At 35.1% G+C, this 20,738-nt stretch overlaps 1 protein-coding gene across 1 annotated transcript in view; it reads left to right on the forward strand.

The window, feature by feature from the left end:
* The first annotated feature begins 295 nt into the window (after window positions 1–295).
* The window catches only part of LOC127412427 (lysosomal cobalamin transport escort protein LMBD1), a 164,693-nt gene continuing 144,250 nt past the window's right edge, over window positions 296–20,738 (forward strand). The window contains exons 1-3 of the mRNA XM_051648769.1: window positions 296–395; window positions 14,332–14,508; window positions 19,062–19,125. Of these exons, the coding sequence (XP_051504729.1) occupies window positions 327–395; window positions 14,332–14,508; window positions 19,062–19,125 (310 nt within the window). The 5' untranslated portion in view covers window positions 296–326. The remainder of the gene's footprint in view (window positions 396–14,331; window positions 14,509–19,061; window positions 19,126–20,738) is intronic.

The raw sequence follows: 20,738 nt of genomic DNA on the forward strand, positions 1-20,738 counted from the left end.
AGCTGAGATATGCTTCTAAAAATATTCGTTTGTGTCAGCAGAAGAAAGAAAGTCATACACATCTGGGATGGCATGAGGGTGAGTAAATTATGAGAGAATTTCCATTTTTGGGTGAACTAGATTAATTTAAGAATGCAAATATTATATAATATATTTTATACCATTTAATTTTTATTCGAAAATGTAATGTACTGTTTTAAATATATAATTGGCCAGTTCTGCCCGAAAATCTATAGTTAACTGACCCAGATCTCTGTGGCCGTGTGGGGTGTGATGTCAGCAGTCATGTGATGAGGGTTAGCTGTGTTGCAGGAAGTGAAGAAGTCATGGCGCCGCCTGTAGCGTTACTCTCTGAATCTGTGCTCGGATGGTCCATTTTCACCATCGTGTTACTGGTGAGACACATAAACTGCCAGTTATAGCTTCAGTTTAGTATAGTTATATTCTTTGACTCGGTATTTTCGCTGATAAATACTGTTATAAGTCATGCTGGTCTGTAGCTCTGGCTGTATCCTTTTATTGACACACGATGAATTCGTGTTTCCTTAAAAGTTATTATTATTATTATTATTAATGTGAGGGCTTATTATACTATTGCAGCCTTCGAGAAACTAACTATGTTTTTATATTTAAATGAGAACACGAAGCGTGTCGTAACAAATCAGCCCTTGAGAATCTATGCTACATTTTTCATGTCGTAATCCTCTCCATGTTTACAGTCAGGTTGACAGTTTTCTTAACTGATTTTACACTTATTAAAGATTTAAACTTATTACTACAAGAAGTAGACCCTCTAGTTTTGGTGAAATTGTGCAGTTTAGGGCAAGAAAGGACAGGGAATTTTGTTATTTAGATTAAAACGTAAAAATTATACTTAATTTGTTGTTGTTGTTCTATATCTGTTTATTATTGTGTATTTATAATTTTTTTATTCCATTATTATTGAATGATTAAATTATGATATACATATTATATTTTGAGATTTTATTTTAGTATGACAGCCTTGTCATGTTTTTAGATGGATGTGAAACATGAAGCTTTTCATAACACATTAGCCCTTAATGATCTTTCTTTTTTATTTGTTATTTATCATAATCATCTGTTTACTGTCGAGTTAAAATAATTTTCTAAACTGAAGTTACACTTATGAAAGAAGTAGACCCTCTCATTTTAGCGAAATGGCAAAAGTAGGGCAAAGTAGTTCCCAAAGTAAATGTGTTGTTTAGATTAAAAAACATTATCTTAATAGCTTTTTTAGTATTATTTATTTTGATTATGATTATAATTATAGATATATTTATTCTTTTATTTCTTATTTCACATTATTTTCTTACTTTATAATTAAGTCAATATTAAATTGTTAAATTATGATTTAAATTCATTTATCATGACTCATTTGACATGAACAGCAAAGTCTTAGGTCAGATTTCTTAGTTTTTGAGACTTAAGATTTGTTTATATTTGTTTATATTCTTGGTTGAGTTGTCTAAATTAAAGTGGCTTCTTTGCTTTAATTTTCTAATTAAAGTGCACCTTACTCAAGTTTAACAAGTGCAAAGAGAGCAGCTTTTCCCATTAGATCATTTGTTCAGCACATCCTGATTTAAATGCAGAGCGTTGGGTCATTATCTGACTTAACATTCAAGCAGAATCTAAAATGTGTAGGGCTCTTAACTGATCCTGTCTGAAAACAGCATCTTGTAATCACAGGCTCATATTAGATGCGTCCTGAGAGTTTATAGTGTGGATGTGTTTGGAATATGTCCTTTCCACTCTGAAATGAGTACCTTCAGAAAGTTAGACTCAATTACTGTTTTGTTAATGAGATACAACAATAGGACTAGGTAAACATATAGAATTTCCCAAGCTTTGTGATCTTCATTTGAACAATCTTGATATCGATGGACAAACACCAGCATTTGTTACAGGGTTCAACACTAAGGATTTTTTCTACTGGTCAGGTTGGGCCAGTGCTTCAGATTTTTACTTGCCCTGCCAAAATTTTCACTGGCCCTAACACAAAAATGAAAAATAGCTGTTTTTACCATTGTGGCTTTAAAAAAAATATGTCCGAAGCTAAATATATTTTATATCCTGTATATTACGTTTTTAAGACAAATTATTCCCACAAAACTGTATCACGTTTATAATTTACAAGATATGATTTATGCCTTATGTAACACCATATAAGCGCTTTACAGTTATTAATTCATTAATTCATCACATTAACCTCAGCTGTCCTGCCAGTTACACATGCTTTTTTAAGCTAAGAGTTCGGTGGAGTAAATGATGGGTTTTCAGTCACTCATTCAGTCATTCTGTCAACTTTTGGGCCCTGTGTAATGTTTTCACAACCAGGTTGGGTTAACCTCCTCGTGGTCGCTATAATGTGGTTCTCGCTCTCGGTGGGGTGCCTGGTGAGTTGTGCGTGGGCCTCCACACGCGCTACGTCTCCGCGGTAATGCACTTAACAAGCCACGTGATAAGATGTGTGGATTGACAGTCTCAGACGCAGAGGCAACTGAGATTTGTCCTCCACCGCCTGGAGTCACAACGCCACCACGAGGACCTAGAGTGCATTGGGAATTGGGCATTCCAAATTGGGGAGAAAAGGGGAGGAAAAAAAAAAGAATCCCTGAGAGAAAAGATCTTGCTACTAAATCGGTTGTGACATGTAATATACAGTAGGTAGACATTAGGCCTCATCTGTGATATAAACATGAAATTATACAACCCGAACAAGACCAACACTGACTGATACACAAAGCACAGAAAGAAAATACCAGTACAGTCCAGAAATGAGACAGGTAACAGGTGTGTCATGAGGATGATATAAATTAGACTGTTTTAAATAGTCATCTTCACCCTGCAGCTGAAGAGCTTTGAAAGTAATAATAACCAGGGTGAGTTAGCTTCTTTTCATATCAAATGCCATTATCATGTCTAATTAATGTTTACATTTTGAAATATTACCTAATTATATGTATATTTACATTTTGGAGACTGAGCTCATGATTCTCATCCACGTGTATAACCGGGGTTTAACTAAGGTTATTACATTTCATTCCGCACGTCATCTCTAAAGGCAAATTAATGAGCTAATATTATTTTTTCTTCTTTTTTTTTTTTTTTTTTTTTTTTTTTAAACTGGTGGAACAATTCTAGCACTCTGCCCCTTTAAGAGAGCGCTTGCACGTTAAACTGTGTTTACGCTGCACGGAGAGAGATGATGAGAGAGATGCATGGAGAGACAGAGATTTACAACCAATAGAAAGAAACTGTTGATTTCTTGTGTTCCTGTGAGTGGATTACTAATTTTCACCAACATGTTAAAACGAAAATATTTGGGAATTTCATGCACTTGAACACGGATTGTGCGGGGATATATAAAATGTTGCGCAAGACGTGCAGTCCCACTCCAAAATTCATGAATTGTTTTTTTTTTTCTTGCTATTTTCTACACATTTGTAATTGCTGCTGTTAAGACACTTGGAAAAGAGCAAGGACAGTTCAAGGGGTGTAAAGTAACGAATTACAAATACTCACGTTACTGTAATTAAGTAGTTTTTCCCAGGAATTATACTTTTTTAAGTAGTTTAAAAATTGTATACTTTTACTTGAGTACATTTTAAGTGCTGTAACTGTACTTTTACTGCGCTATTTTCCCACCGTCTGTGTTCGCTACTTCCCTGTCCTGATTTTATTTTTATCTATCAACATGATTGTCTGGAGAGTGTCTCGTGACTTGCATCCAATCAAATCACACATAAAAAACTTGAATGGCAGTTGTAGATCTGGCGGTAACTGTTATGGATGCCTCAAGCACAGTTTACACCTGAACATCACGGCCGCACCTGAAAGGGCTTTTCGCAGTGAAAAAGGCCAATTGTTTGATTGTGTCATGTTTAACTTGCTCAAGCCAGATATCAGCATTAATCCTGCCTCTAATTTGAAGAAACATATCGAGGTAAATTTCATATTTCTGCTTATTAAATTCTGTGTCTATAACGTAGCCTGTAATTTAACTATCACTGAAATTTTTGGGCTGCTGTGAGAGATTAAGGCAATGTTATCAATAGGGCTGGGCAATAAAATTATCTAGATGTTTATCGGAAAAAAGAGAGATGTCCTCGATCAAACTTTTGAGTAATTTTCTGTATTTAGCATATGTTATACATCTAGAACAGGGGTGTTCATTACAATGATCGCGATAGCAAGAGCACCACTGGTTGGTTGATCTAGATGAAATATAAAAGATTGACCTTTTATTTCCTGACGTCTGTAGCTGCGTGCTGTTTGATTGACAGGCGGCTAATGTTTGTGTGCTAATGCGTGTTCACGCCTAAACGGTCAAATACACTTCATAATTCCGCCAGTGTCAGTCTTAGTGAGGATTTAATGTAAACGCAGTCGTTTAAGTCTAAAGTGAACTTAAACAGTGGGACAAAAAGCATATTTGCATCAAAATGTTGGACTTGAAGTATAACCGAATTGAGCACTGTCTAGTAGGCTATGTCATATAAAGGCTATTAATCAAACAACATTAACAAGGAAACGAGAAAACCACTCACTACTTTTGGCTGAATAACTTGAGTAGCTTTAAAAGTATTAATGTAATAGAATAAAACAGTGACATTTTTAATAATAATATATTTTTTAAATATTGTTTGTTTTTTAATAATACCAACCCCAGATGTAGAGAGTGTGTTAATTGGTATAATAAATTACCAGGAAAGTAGAGATGATAAAATAATTTATAATTATGATTAGCCTTTATAAAGATAGAAAAGTATCAACCCTTGTAGAGCAGTACTTAAGGCAGAATATTCCATCAGTCACAAACTTCAGAAAATTGTGCATCATGCATTAGAACGAGAACACAACTATTTCTGGGCTTAAAAGATACAAGAACTAAATCAATGCGGGACATTGTATCTCAAAAGTTGGACAATGTGGCCCCCCATGTGCTACTTAAAGAAATAATTCACACAAAAATGAAAATTCTCTTATCATTTACTCACCCTCATGCCATCCCAGATGTGTATGACTTTCTTTCTTCAGAAGAACACAAATTAAGATTTTTAGAAGAATATTTCAGCTCTGTAGGTCCATTCAATGTAAGTGAAGGCTTTGATGCTCCAAAAAGCACATAAAAGCAGCATAAAAGTAATACATACAACTCCAGTGGTTTAATCCATGACTTCAGAATTGAAGGTGTGGGTGAGAAACAGATCAATATTTAAGTCCTTTTTTGCTAGAAATTCTTCTCTGCCCAGTAGGTGGCGATATGCATGAAGAATGTGAATCACCAAAAATAAAAGAAGAAAGTGAGAGTTAAAGTGGAGATTGACTGAGCAGGGAGGAGAATTAATAGTAAAAAAGAATTAAATATTGATATTTCTCACCACATCTATCATATCTCTTCTGAAGACATGGATTTAAACACTGGAGGCACATGGATTAGACTACTTTTATGCTGATTTATGTGATTTGTGGAGCTTCAATATTTTAGCACCGATTCACTTTCATTGTATGGACCAAAGGAGCTGAGATATTGTTCTGAAAATCTTAATTTGTGTTCTGCAGAAGAAAGAAAGTCATACACATCCAGGATGGCATGAGGGTGAGTATATGAAGAGAGAATTTTCATTTTTGGGTGAATTATTCCTTTTTAAGCGTGATGTAGACCCTGTACCAAACAACTTTTCCCATGCCTGCCCTACCTCCTCTATTGTGCAGGACATGACGTGCCAAGTGATCCTGCTTATTTAGCATTTTTTTTCATTCCTTGCATTGTTTTGAACACGTTTTATGCACAACAATAATGCTCTGTCGCCATTAAGGGAAATTTAGACCCTACACGTAAACTGATTTTAATGTAATTGTTTCATACATTATGATTTAAAATGGTGATCAGTGTATTGGAAATAACTTTTTAATCTTTTCATTTCTGTTATCATGTCTCCCTTTTATTTTTTGGAATCAGATTCATGTAGTGTTTATCATAGATAAGTGATGTATTTTAAAAGTTGGCATACAGTGTTCATTATAATGGGGCATAGATTTTGCAACTCGGTACTCAATACTCACTACTCATGAGTACTTTTAAATGAGCTACTCTTTTACTTGAGTAGTTTTGAGGACAGCTACTTTTATTCTACTCATACTACATTTTTTAGGAAGTAACAGTACTTCTACTTGAGTATGATTTTTCAGGTCTCTTTCCACCCCTGGACAGTTCTAGGAGATCATGCTTGGTGTCTGCACGTTCTTGTGCGCGCGCACGTCCAATATATTATGCGCTCAGATATCTTTGCAAGCTAAATATAATTGCGGTCGCTCGTCTCTGAGTGCTCGGATAGTAATTAGCTCAGTGTAATTTTTCTGCTCTTACACTTGTTTGCTTGCACTAACGTTATAAATGCAGCGCTGGCCTGATTGGGCAAGTGACAACTCTAGCAGCTGACCTGAATCTCTCTCTCACTGGCACCAAGCCATCGTGCAGTCCTTACTGTCAAGCCCTGTGTTAGATTTACAATGTTGAGAAGCATAGCTGTTATTGTCAAACTTCCCCAACAAACACCAAGAGAGTGAAAACACTGACCCAACAAAATTTGTGGGGGCAGTGTGAATTGGCCTTAGAAATGTCAGTGATTTGCCACTGGCTGGTAAATGTTCAGATTTCACTCACCAGTGATTGAATAGTATATTGGCAAAGAAGTTCAGCGTCCTTTCACTGTGTGTTGAGAGTAAAAGTTTGGTTTGACTCATTTTGTGTAATGTGTGCCCAAAGACAAGATCCATTTGTCATTGACTAATGTCTGTTTTAATTCCCTTTCTGTTCTTTACAGTAAATTGTTGATCAAAAACAACAAAACATAAACATTTAATTCTAATCACGAATAGCACGGATGAGGTAAAGAAGTCATTTTGGTTCTATCTCATTAAAATGTGCTCATTTACAGATGCACTTTTCAAAACTACCAGTTTTCTTAAAGAGACAGTACCTATTTTTAGCACATGTTCTACAAATAAATGTAAATACTTGTAGATATTATAAATTATGCATTAAACAATAAACCAGGCCTCCCACAGATCCTTAAAAAGTCTTAAAATGTCTTAAATTCAGTATTCCACAATTTAAGGTCATAAAAAGTGTTAGATATCTTAAATGCAGTGGTGGAAAGAGTACTGATTTTTTTTACTTAAGTAAAAGTACTGCTACTGAAGAAATAATTCACTTGAGTACATGTAGAAGTACTGAGAAATATTATGACTCAAGTAAATAAGTAGTTACGTAAGTAATTACATAATAACTTTACAGATCTTTATTGTAAAGGGTTTAAACAATGTTTTCCATGCTTGTTCAATGAACCATAAACAGTTAATGAACATGCACCTGTGGAACGGTCGTTAAGACACCAACAGCTTACAGATGATAGGCAATTAAGGTCACAGTTATATAACTTAAGACACTAAAGAGACCTTTCTACTGACTGTGAAAAACACCAAAAGAAAGATGCCCAGGGTCCCTGCTTATCTGTGTGAATGTGCCTTAGGCATGCTGCATGGAGGCATGAGGACTGCAGATGTGGCCAGGGCAATAAATTGCAATATCCGTACAGTGAGACACCTAAAACAGCTGATCATCCTCGCAGTGGCAGACCACGTGTAACAACACCTGCATAGGATCGGTACATCCGAATATCACACCTGCGGGACAGGTACTGGATGGCAACAACAACTGCCCGAGTTACACCAGGAACACACAATCCCTCCATCAGTGCTCAGACTGTGTGCAATAGGCTGAGAGAGGCTGGATTGGGGCTTGTAGGCTTGTTGTAAGGCAAGTCCTTACCAGACATCACCGGCAACCAGACAGGACTGGCAAAAAGTGCTCTTCACTGATGAGTCACGGTTTTGTCAGACTCGCATTTATTGTCGAAGGAATAAGTGTCTACAACAAGGCCTGTACTCTGGAGTGGATTGATTTGGAGGGTCCATCATGGTCTGTGGCACAGCATCATCAGACTGAGCTTGTTGTCATTGCAGGCAATCTCAATGTGCGTTACAGGGAAGACATCCTCCTCTCTCATGTGGTACCCTTCCTGCAGGCTCATCCTGACATACAGCCATACTGCTCGTTGTAACAGGAATGTAAGTGTTCTGCCATGGCCAGCGAAGAACCCGGATCTCAATCCCATTGAGCACATCTGGGACCTGTTGAATGGCTAGGGCCATTCCCCCTAGAAATGTCCAGGATCTTGCAAGTGCCTTGGAGGCAAATCTGGTGCAGTCCATGAGGAGGAGATGCACTGCAGTACTTACATTTACGCATTTGACTGACGCTTTTATCCAAAGTGACTTACAGTGCCCTGATTACTGGAGCAACCTGGAGTTAAGGGCCTTGCTCAAGGACACAATGGTGGTGGTTGTGGGGATTGAACCAACAACCTTCCGCTTACCAGTTCAGTGCTTTAGTCCACTACACCACCACTCCAGCTGGTGTACTTAATGCAGCTGGTGGCCACACCAGATACTGACTTTTACTTTTGATTTTGACCCACCCTTTGTTCAGGGACACATTATTCCATTTCTGTTAGTCACATGTCTGTGACACTTGTTCAGTTTATGCCTTAGTTGTTGAATCTTTTTATGTTCATACAAATATTTACTCATGTCAAGTTTGCTGAAAATAAAGGCAGTTGAAAGTGAGATGACGTTTCTTTTTTTGCTGAGTTTATATAGTATATATGCTTCCATTTTTAGAACACAAAGACATTTTTGTTGTTGAAAGAAACTGATGCTTACTTTCACCAAGGATGCATTAAATTGATCAAAAATACTGCCAAAATCATTAATTGCAAATAATTATTATGGTTTGAAATAATTGTTTTATGTAGTATTAATTCCATTTTTTCTTTACCCGTGGTGGCAAACATATACTGTGTAACCTATTCCTTACAAAAGCATTCTAAAGTGCTAATTTGGTACTCAAGAAATTGTTCTTATTATTAGAACAATTGAAAATGGTTGCGCTACCATGTGGAAATCACAATACAATGGGGTTTTTCCCCATGTCCTGAGGTATTGAGTTCTTACAAGTTGCTTTACACTTGCAAGTCAAATTTTGGTTTTAAAAATAGGCAAAAAGAAACACATTTCTCCTGAAATCCTATTTTCTCCTAAAGTCTATTGTTTTAGAGAAATGAAGGCTATTCCATGCATTACTGTTTAAAAAAAAGTATCTCTAACCAGGAAAGAGAGGGACATGGACGGCCAGATACACATCAAAAAGACAAGTAAATCACAGTCTCTAGTTTGAGAAACAGACTCCTCACAAGTCCTAAACTAGCAGCTTCTAAATACCAAAGACCTGCATTGCTGCAAGAGGATTCTTGGACAAGCAGAACATTTTAAGAATACACATTTATTTAAATAGAAATAGCCATTTGTAACATCCTGAATGTCTCTAAATCATCTCTAAACTACATAATGTGCATTGTGACTGAAACACATTTCTATTTCAGGTTTATTCTCATTTATGTATGTCCAAGCATTTTGGCTATTAAGTTAACATACTGTGTAAAACTAATAAAATGCAATATCATAGAGGAGGAAATTTATCCTCTATGATATTGCAGCAATTATCCAGATATGGAATGAGATTATTAAGCAAACTGTTATCAACTCCTACATGCCAACTGAATAAAATAAGGCAAAAATAAACATTTCACACAGTGTTTAGTGAGAGATATGATTGACTCAAACACTAAAAGTGGTTGTTCTGTATATGTATTATTATATTACAGTTGGAATAATTAATATAATTAACATATTATTAATTAATTAAATTGTAGCATTTGGTTACATTATGTTTTGTGATTTCTCATACCTTCTTTATATAACACCCATCCCTTGTGCACTTTTGGCCTCTAGCGGGTGAGGCTTTTCAGACAGATAAACAGCAGCACAGGGCATGGAAGTACAGTACAGTATCATGAGTGAGAGTGTTACCCGCTAGGACAGTTCATTTTGAACAAGAGGGGCGAATGGTTGCACAGTTTAACACAGGAGCACAAAACCGAACTGATGCAGATTGATAGAAGTGGATGTATGTGTGCATGATGGTGCAAGGAACCGGACAGCGGGAAAAAATAAAGTTCAGTGAAAAGTCAAAATAAGATCGCAGTGTATGTTATTGTAACTATATATTATTAATAAAACACGGAAACTCGTTGCGTGGGCATTTTTTCCCCCATATTTTTTGTCATATTCAGTGGCATTTTTACAGTTAAAACATTGCCTACCTTAAAAACAAGTGAAGTTTGATCAGTGGTTCAGACGGTTCCCTCATACCTGAATGAACGGCTCCTTTCCAGAATAAAATGAAATATGCAGAAAATCACAGTATTACAGTTCTTGTATAGTGACAGGGCAGAAAGTCTTGGAAAAGCTAGAAAAGAAAGGACATCAGCGGCAGTTTATGAGAGCTGCTGTGCTCATGATGCTGTGCCCTGCGAGCTTCTGCCGCACACAGTGCGTTTTAGTTTATAAACAAATTTAGCTCTTATAACTTCCTGGTTTCTTCATCCCAAAAAACTTTCCAAAAATTCAGAAAAATTATGTATTCATTTGTACTTTGTAATTGTGGTAAAAAATAACTGTAGCGAAGTTGAATACTTCATTTTTAATAAACTCAAGTAAAAGTACTGTTATGTATTTATTCTTAAAAAAAGTAGAAAAAAGTGAAATGTACTCAAGTACTGTAATGAGAGTAGTTGTAACTCGTTACTTTCAACCTCTGCTTAAATAATACAACATAAGTCTTAATTATCATTTAAATATGTCTTAAATTTGCGGGCGGAAAGACAGGAATCATGATATGTCCTAATGTGATTATCAAACTTCAAAAGAATACGATCTAATTAAATAAATGCATGCGTTGCATCCTTCAGAGTGAAAACACGACACTGTTGTATTTTCTCCAAGCACGTGGGAACTTGTGAGTGTTTTCAGCAGTTGCAGAGCAGTTCACAGTCATTAGGCCATATTGGAAATGATCAACTGTTTAAGATGATGATATAGTGTTTCGGAAATATGAGAGTGTTTACTTTTGTTTATATTGTAATACGTTGTAGATGATTGTAGGAGTGCACATTTTATTTCCCTTATCTGTTTGAATGAGCAGCTGGAAGCAGTGATGCACAGACATTTCAAAATAAGAGTCCCCGGTGTATTTCAGCCTTTAAATTTAAAAGTTCTGCTCTATGAATCAAATCATTTATTTATGTATGTATGTATGTTTTATTTTTTTCCTGGTTATTGGTATTTTAGTTACACCATATACTGCATCTGGAATTTATAAATAATTTGACTCTTGTAGCCTTTGTCTGGCCCTCCCCATCACAGGAAGGAAAGACTAAGAACATTTAATATAGGCTACCAATTAAAAAAAATAATCAAATAAAATATTCTTTCTTTCAACACATTGTATCAACAAAATCCAATATTGGTTGACCTGTAATTTGTATTTATTTATATAATGGTACATAAACCAATTTTAATGTGATATATATATGTGGAAAACATGTCTTGAGTATTTAAAACTTGCAGATAGCCTGTTTTACTGAAAAGCAATGTTAAGGCCATGTTGAATGTGTGCCCCTGCCTATTAAAGTAAGAGTCTGTGATACATGATTTATTTAGAAATTGTGCCGAGTTTTTTTTTTTTTTTTTTTTTTTGGTATAACGATACGGTATTATTATATATATTTTTTCAGGTCTTGAAAAAGATTTTAAAAAGTTTTAAATTTGATTTTAAAAACTCTGCAGCAGCCCTGTTAACATGTAACAAAATAAAATATATGCAATTTAATATCATATGCATTAGAGCTGTAGATCTAACGCGTTAATTCGGTGCAATCAATTATATATAAAAATAACACGTTAAAACAATTTTACGCAATTAATCATGTCTATGGACCGTAATAAGGAATATTCCTTATATGAGCAATTAATGCTTGTAGTACCACCTGTTTTCTCCAGGGGGCAGTAAGTGAAACTCCAGCTATATAGGCAACACGTATCTTAGACATAGAACAAGATGAGAACACGTTCTTGCGTTCAAACGCAGCTCGATGTAGCGCAAATCCGAACGCAGGGATCTCAAGACGTGTTTTTCTAAGTTTCAAACTTAGTTTTACTTAGCTCAGTGACCTAAAAACGGTACCTTTATCACGTGACGTAACCGAGAAGCGCCAAAAGCTTCCGTCTGACGCAGGTGTACATTGGCACGTCTTTAAACAAGCCCTTATAATAAATCTCGAACTGATTGACAAATTCAGTTGCAGAATGGTTTGCTGTGAACTGTATGCCAACGACAGATATGGAAATAAACAATATATTGCATTCTAAAGCCACTTTTTGTATTGTCTATTTTAGTATTTTACTTGTGTGCCAAAACAATGTAATGCATTTAAATTATCTGTATTATTTTATTATAATATATATTTTATTTATATTTTGAAAATAAGTATTTATAATTATTTAAACATAATTTATTGAGTTATTGTTATTTGAGGAATTTTCTCAGCAAATATTTATGTATGAGATTAATTGCAATTAATTCGATTAATTAATCAGCATACCAAAAATGTTAATCAATTGACAGCCCTTATATTTATTGATGGAAGACATGGATTTGTAAATTTTGTAATTAAAAAAATAAAAGCTTAGGCTAAATGTGACCAAAATGATGAAATACAAATAAAATATAATTTATAAAATTCATATTTTTATAATGAACCTAGTTAGAAGGTCCCCTGTGTAATTTACAGCAATAGCTGGAAGAGAATTTCTTTCATATGTAAGCAAAATGAACATTATAACTGAAATATATTGCATTGAATTGGAATCAAATCGAGAGCTTTTGAATCGGAATCGAATCAGAATATCTCTATCAATACCCAGCCCTATACAAAAATATGCTTTGCAGAGACGGTTTTCCCAGAGCTTATAAACATGTAGGCAGGTGTGTCCTTTTCTAAGAAAAGAAGTGTTAGCTGGATGATCAGAACAGTACAATTCAGAATTCAGTTCTCTAAATAGCAGGACACTTGTGAATTGTTTTGAACTTGTATGGCTTGGGTTTGTGTTATGATAAGACCAACTGTCTGCTTAACATCTGATATAACACAGATCGGTTTGAAACTAGATATGTAGACATTGGCGCTGTTGAAAGGAAAGAACCACAAAACTTTGAACATGCTAATGAATTTAAAACATATTAATATAATCAAAACCACTTAAAACACCACTTTAAAAAACAGCATTTTCCTAAACAGCACACAAAACATGTATTTAAGTTCTATGTATATGTATTTACTAGAGATGCACTGATGTATCAGCTACCGATATATTTACTGGCTAATTATTGACCAAATTAAAACCATTGGCATAACTGTAATAAGCATGAAAACGCAGATATGAAAAACCAATGGTTTATTTATGTTTAATTAGTAACACACTTTGTTAGAACTCTGTAAATGTAAATTTACAGTCCAGAAATAATAATAGCCACAATATCTAGAAGGGTTGGCACTACAAAGAACATGCAATATTTAATTTTTATTCTTTCTTGTTCTCACTTTAATGCATAAAAAAATGCCATAATGGGACGTGACACTTACCTATAGGCTACATGATGAGGGAAACCATCCCAAACGCATTGAAACCAGCAGACTTTGACTTCTTAGATATCGGAAATTAGATATATTGGAAATTATTTATTGTTAGAACAGTAAAAAAGCTTTTGCACCTCTTTATACATTTTTTATTCATTCCTAAGGAAAACAGTGATGTGATGATAAAATAAGGTAAGTGGCAAAATATCGGTATCATTATTGGCCTATAGTTTTTTTGTTAAAATCGTCGTCAGCCAAAGAAATTACTATCGGTGCATTTCTGTTATATACAATTTCATGTTAATGGCTCAGAGAAAAATTGCAATATACAAACACATTGTAATCAGCATTCATTTAAAAGCAAATCTGGATATGCTGTCTTGTTTTATGTAATTGTGAAATTGATTTAGCAGCACATTTATTTTTAGCAAAGAGATTCATATTTATATCAATTTATATTTGTCATAAAATCTAATTTCAAGCATTTTAGCATAAGCTTTTAGATCAGAAGGTCTTTAGATCTTGAGAAACATAAATTCAGTCAAGTGTGTCCAAACTTTTGACTGGTACTGTATCTTGATGTATTGATTTAAATGGATTATTTTGATATACACCTCATATTGTCCATTTGTTCTGGTATCTCCAGGTGATCGTGGCCTTTTGCTGGGTTTATATCAGGAAGTATCAGAGCCGTCAGGAGAGCGAGGTGATCTCCACCATCACAGCCATATGTGCTCTGGCCATTGCCCTCATCACATCAGCTCTTCTGCCTGTGGATATCTTTCTAGTGTCCTTCATGAAGTACCCTAATGGCACATACAAGGTATCCATCCATATCAATGTACAGAAATGCTTTCATTTTGTTTTTTTAGCAGATGATTTAAAATGAAAAGCTGCTTCATGGTAACTCGCACAGATCTGTTATCAAACAGGCTGAGCCCTGTATCTCCAGTAGGTGAAAGATAAACTTAAAGGAATGTTCCGGGTTCAATTCAAGTTAAGCTCAATCGACAGCATTTGTGGCATAATGTTGATTACTACAAAAAATAATTTGGAATCATCCCTCTTTTTCTTTAAAAAAAAAAAAAAAAAAATCAAAGTAACAGTGAGGCATTTACAGTGGAAGTAAATGTGGCCAATTTTTGGAGGGTTTAAAGGCAGAAATATGAAGCTTATCATTTTATAAAAACACTTACATTAGTTGTAAAGTTGTTTAAATCATAATTTTTACAGTTGTTTTAGGATTTTAGGTTTTGTTAAAGTTAGTTTACTAACAGAAAAGGTTAGTAAGCAATTTTATCACACTAAAATCATGTTAACATGGATATTGTTTATGTCTTTTGGCTGTACTTTTGAAACAGTGAGTCTTTTAGCACAAAATAAATGGCCCCCATTCACTTCCATTGTATGTGCTTCACTGTAGCCCAGATTTTTGCTTTTTTTTTTTAAAGAAAAGGAGGGAAGAGTCTAAATAAATTTTTGTGGTAATCAATATTATGCTACATTTGCTGTTGATTAAGCTTAACTTGTATTGAACCTGGAACATTCCTTTAAAAAGACAATGAAAAATAACTCTATTTGTTTTCCTTTTACAATTACAATCTGATGTCTTTTATTAAATTCAAAGTGATGATCAAGTTTTACTCTGTGTAACTATTCTAATGGTGCTGTTACAGTTGAGACATATAAATGTTTCTTATACCAAAAGATGGCAGGTTGATTTGTAATAGTTTGAGAGTTATGAAGAAAAATGTAAAAAAAAAAAAATTATAATAATTGCCCTAAGTCTTTCCTATAAAGAGGTAGAGAAATCAATACTTCAGGTTTGAGTTTGCAGACTGAATTGAGAACATATTTCTTTTACTTGACTTAAATGGTCTAGTAAGACAGTGGTTACTATGGTAACTGAAGGGCACAATTAATGAACCATGGACTCACCATTCTTAAGGATAATGAATAATTAGGCTAAGCATGGTATTACCTACTAATCGTAAATCAAGCAAAGTGGAAATAGAGCAAAATGTTCCTCATCTAACATTTGATACTAAATATGGTGATTAACATTGGTTAGGCTATTATTTTCTTTACACATTTATGGTAGTAATATTACAATTCTGCCATAATTTACAGTACTTGCTCACATGTCATTTCAAACCTATTTCCTGTAGAACTCAAAAGGAGATGTTTTGTGGAATGTTTGCACTGCTCTTTTCAATACAATGAAGGCATATAATGACCAGGGCCTGTCAAGCTTAAAAAAAGGAAAAAAGCATCATAAAAGTAGTTCATGTGATTCATCCGCTGAACTAATGAACTAATCCTTTATTCAGAGAGCAAGTGATTAAGACTTCTAATTCCGGGATTTGTGTTTGATTATATTACATTATTGGAGCTTGAACTTTTGAGACGTCCTGAGGTTTACAAAACACATGGAATGTGTGTCAGATTTAGGCAAAGCAAGAGGTCAAAACTGGGTTATTTCCATTGTCTAATCTTCAAACATGTTTTGACTAATGACAGCAAGGCAAAAGTCTGCCAAAAGAGTTCATCCATTAATAAAGAAATTATAAAAATCACAGAGCATACTGGCCGTATTTTGTGGTTCGGCTTTGGAAAAGCTACTTGAAAGTGTTTTCCACAATAAATTGAGATCTAAAGACAGTTTTGGCCTTGCTTTGATTTTAAGATAATCATCAGTAGATGGTTAAAAAAGATTTGTAAATGTCAAGAGCAGATATAACTTTATCGAAGAAGTCATTACTGGTTTCATTTGTTTAATAGGACGTTGAGGGTGTTCTGAAGAACAGATTATATCACAGATCATCTGTCTAGGAGGAGGAGGATACTGTACAAGATTATCAGCAATTCAGTTGGGTTAATTAGATCTGTGATGAAGCCTTCCATGAAACACCTTAAAATTCACAGGGTGATCTTTAGTTTTAAAGCACTGTAGTTTAATGTAGTGAATAGATCAACACTATACACAAAACTATATTTTCTTTGGCTTATTAGTGGTGTTGCTATATATATATAGTATATTAATAATGTTAAACATCACAGATCTTGCTGCTGAGTTGATAGGCTAACACTAAATATGTAATTGTACGTTTCCACCTTATAACTGTGCAAGAAAGATTATAACCGACGCTGATGAAATACAAAACATTAACCCAAATCGGTGGGAAAGGCTGTTTTAGAATCAGTCTGAAACTCAGGCTGTGATTCAACGCTGCATAATAAATCAGGCAGACAGGTGCTTGTGTTGTGGGAGGTTGAGAAGGAAGGAGCCATCAAGTCTTGGATAAACACACAAGATTATGGCAGCGATCTCCTTGGCTCTCGCCTTCCAGTAATCCGTTTTTCTGATGTGACGATCAAATGTATCTCTTTCTCCATTTGAGTTAGCTGGCTTAATAGACAGAGGAACCTTCCCAACTAAACATCTTCTTAATGCAGCCTGTGCACGTAGGACTCTGTAGGATTATTTCTGTGCCCTAAAGAGATTACTGCAATGATTGACAGGCCTGGGTTCGGCTAATGAGGATGCTTTCTCATACGCTAAACTTGTAGCTGCGGTAGAGTTTGATAGATAAACTGCAGTTAAATCAGACCTGTTTTATTTTCTACACCTTTGTTATTCTGTGAGTGTAAGGTTTAGAAACTAACAAAGCTACTTAAAGCACATTTTTAAAATGTATGGTTGTGATTGGTTTAGACAGCAAAATATCAAACCAAATGACATTTATTTTAATGAAAAATTACACAAGCAAAACATTTCGAGTTGCATGTTTGCAGATGCCACTTGGTTTGATAGTTTGTTTTATAGTGCAGTTGATACATTTAAGTTACCCAAAATTGAAAATTACCTCCTCATTTGCTTACTCTCATGCTATCTAAGATGTGTATGACTTTCTTTCTTCTGCTGAACACAAACAAAGATTTTTAGATGAAAATCTCAGCTCTGTAGGTCCATACAATGCAAGTGAATGGTGATCAGGCCTTTGAAGCTCCAAAAAGGAGATCAAGTCAGCATAAAAGTAATCCATACGACTCCAGTGGTTTAATCAATGTCTTCTGAAGTGATCCAGTTGGTTTTAGGTGAGAACAGACCAAAATATAACTAATTTTTCACTGTACATCTTGTCAGTGCAGTCTCTTGGAACAATCATGATTTCAAGCTCAGTTACACTTCCTAGTGCTTGACACATGCACAGAGCGCCAGATAGTGCTATAGGAAGGGTAATCGAGCTTGAAATCGCCAGTAGTCAAGAAGACTGCTGTCAAGATGTACAGTGATAAAGGGGTTACATTTTGGTCTGTTCTCAACCAAAACCAACTGAATCGCTTCAGAAGACTTTGATTAAACCATTGGAGTCTAAAGGATTATGTTTATGTTGACTTTATCTGTTTTTAGAGCTTCAAGGCCTGATCACCATTCACTTGCATTGTATGGACCTACAGAGCTGAGATATTCTTCTAAAATCTTTGCTTATGTTCTGCAGAAGAAATAGAGTCATACACAAATGGGAGTGGATGAGGGTAAGTAAATGATGAGAGAATTTACATTTTGGCTGAACTAACCCTTTAAGTGTCAAAATATTTATTGGTACCTTTGTATGTGCCATGGTAGTCATTCATGGATCCCACAGTCATGGAAAACTTGGAAATATCAGAGACTTTTAGAGACGAACGCTTAAAACAAATCACAACAAAGGCATGGATATTTATTGGTCAAAAAGTGTGCGAATGCTTGTATGCATCATTTGTGATGTCTCAACCTGTTTAAATTTGTAAGAGCCGACAGCTGTCATGTCAGTTTGATCCAACACCGCAATGATGTTTTTGTAGTGCTCATATAGGAATTACAGGTTTGATCTTTTGGCATGATGAAATGGTGAGTTATGAATGTGAGAATTGAGTTCATTGAGAGAGGAGAGTCAGAGAGGGAGTGTGAAAAGTGTGAGGGAATGAGTGATTTACCGCAGCAAGGTAGACAGCAATTCTCTCTGGCATTTGGATCTACTCTGAGAATGTGTGTCATCAAAGTGCCAGGTCACACTTTTGATGGAATCTGTGACACACTGGGTATAACAAATTACAGTGTGCTCTGTGAGCCAGCTCTTTGTATCACCCTGTCCCATGGTATCGTTTTGAAGAAAAATACGAAACAAATAAAAATCCAACAGAAATCCTCACTGTATAGACACTATACTGTATATACAATAAATTTGTTGTTCAGGTTTAGATCCTTTGAGATACATATCCTGCATTGTTGTGTCTGTCTGTGATCTGAAGAAATAGATCTATGCTGTTTTTATTGAATGTATAAGTGTATTGCATTTTTTCTGACAGTATTTTCCCCCCCCGTAAATCTAGGACTGGGCCGCAAACAATGAAACCAGGCAGCAGATTGAAGACACAGTTTTGTACGGCTACTACAGTAAGTAGTAGATTTAAAACGGGTCTTGTTATATATTTTTTAAGGCTGTAAATTGATAAAAAAAATGTAATCAAATTAATTACATGATATGCCATTGAATTAATAAAATTAATTAAAGTTTATCACATATATCAATGTTTGTTGAGAAAAAGCCCCCAAATTAAGATTATTCAAAGACATTACATTATTGTGGCAAGTTTAACAGCACTGACTGCAAAATTAGCAAAAATATGCTTTGCATTTAGATGGTACTTCAAGCTTTAATTTCTCAGGAAGATTCCTTTTTATGGAATTTACGTATTTCTATCATTTAATTTTTTCCACATAAATTGCTTTTTTGTTTGTGTACTATTTCATGACAATTTCCACCCTCTCTGTGACCCTTGAAATTAAACGGACCACCAAACTTCACATGTGACTTGGCTGGCCAAGTTTCTGAACTTTGAACAGGCATTGTTGACGTTTGTTTTTCTGACGTAAAAATTCAAGGATTTCAGAATGAGTTTCTGCACCAAGGATTTCATAAAGTTGTTTTTGGAACTACTTCAGAAGTATCTGAACTGAGTTTTTGAATGCCAAATAAGCATAATTGACATTCAGTTTTCTGACATCAAAAATCCAAGGATTTCAGGATGAGTTTCTGAACCCAAATTCTGATCCAGTGATTTCAGAAGAGTTTCTGAACCAAGTTCTTAGGTTTCTGAACCAAGGATTTTAGGACCAAGTTTCTGAACACCGAAAAGGCTTTGTTGATGGTTCTTTTATTTTTTTTTTTACATTACAAAAATCCATGGATTTCAGAACGAGCCATTTTTGCAGCCTAGATTCTATAGATTTTCTTTTTAGACTCGGAAAGATGTTAAAATATATTTTCATTGTTACAGTGAACCCTTTCAAGACATTGCTTTCATACCGGAGATGACAAATGTAGTCAATTTGTCTGATCAAACTCAATTTCCTTACCTTGCATTTTAGAAAATGTACCATTCATATTCTTTCATCATCTGCTACCCTTATTGTTGGCATTTTATTGTGGGAGCCGGCACAATCCAGTCACAGCTCTCTGTTAATGTCCATTGACTCTGGTTATAAATTACGCAGTGCACATGATCTGACATCAGCCTACAAAAGCTGGCAGTTAGGCCTATGTCGCGGGATGGTTTTTATTTGTGCGGTACGTTCTTGATCAAATTAAGCTAAAGTGGGTGTAGTTTTCATCTGAATAAATCTCTTGTCTGGGAGGGTAAAACACTCCATTAGTCAAGTGACCTTTTCCATGAACAAGGTCGAAAGGGCTCGTGAACATAGACACGGTTGTCACTAATGAACACGCTGTGACTTCACAACACTAAATATATCTCAGTGAAACATACACGCCTTAATTAAGTCCTCCATTGCTTCCTTTTTAAATTCCCTAGTACACTGCCTGGCCAAAAAAAAAAAAAAAAAGTTGTTTGGATTTAAATAAGCAGATACTTAAGAGCCTATGATTGGATTATTATTGCAGTGATTAATATTTTTCACCTGGCAACAATTCTTTTAACCCTAACTGATGCAGTATGTAGCTTCTCATTTCTTAAACTACCATGTCAGAAGACGTATCCCGTGGTGGA

Source organism: Myxocyprinus asiaticus, chromosome 21 (genome assembly GCF_019703515.2).
Source record: "Myxocyprinus asiaticus isolate MX2 ecotype Aquarium Trade chromosome 21, UBuf_Myxa_2, whole genome shotgun sequence".
NCBI classification, from domain to species: domain Eukaryota; kingdom Metazoa; phylum Chordata; class Actinopteri; order Cypriniformes; family Catostomidae; genus Myxocyprinus; species Myxocyprinus asiaticus.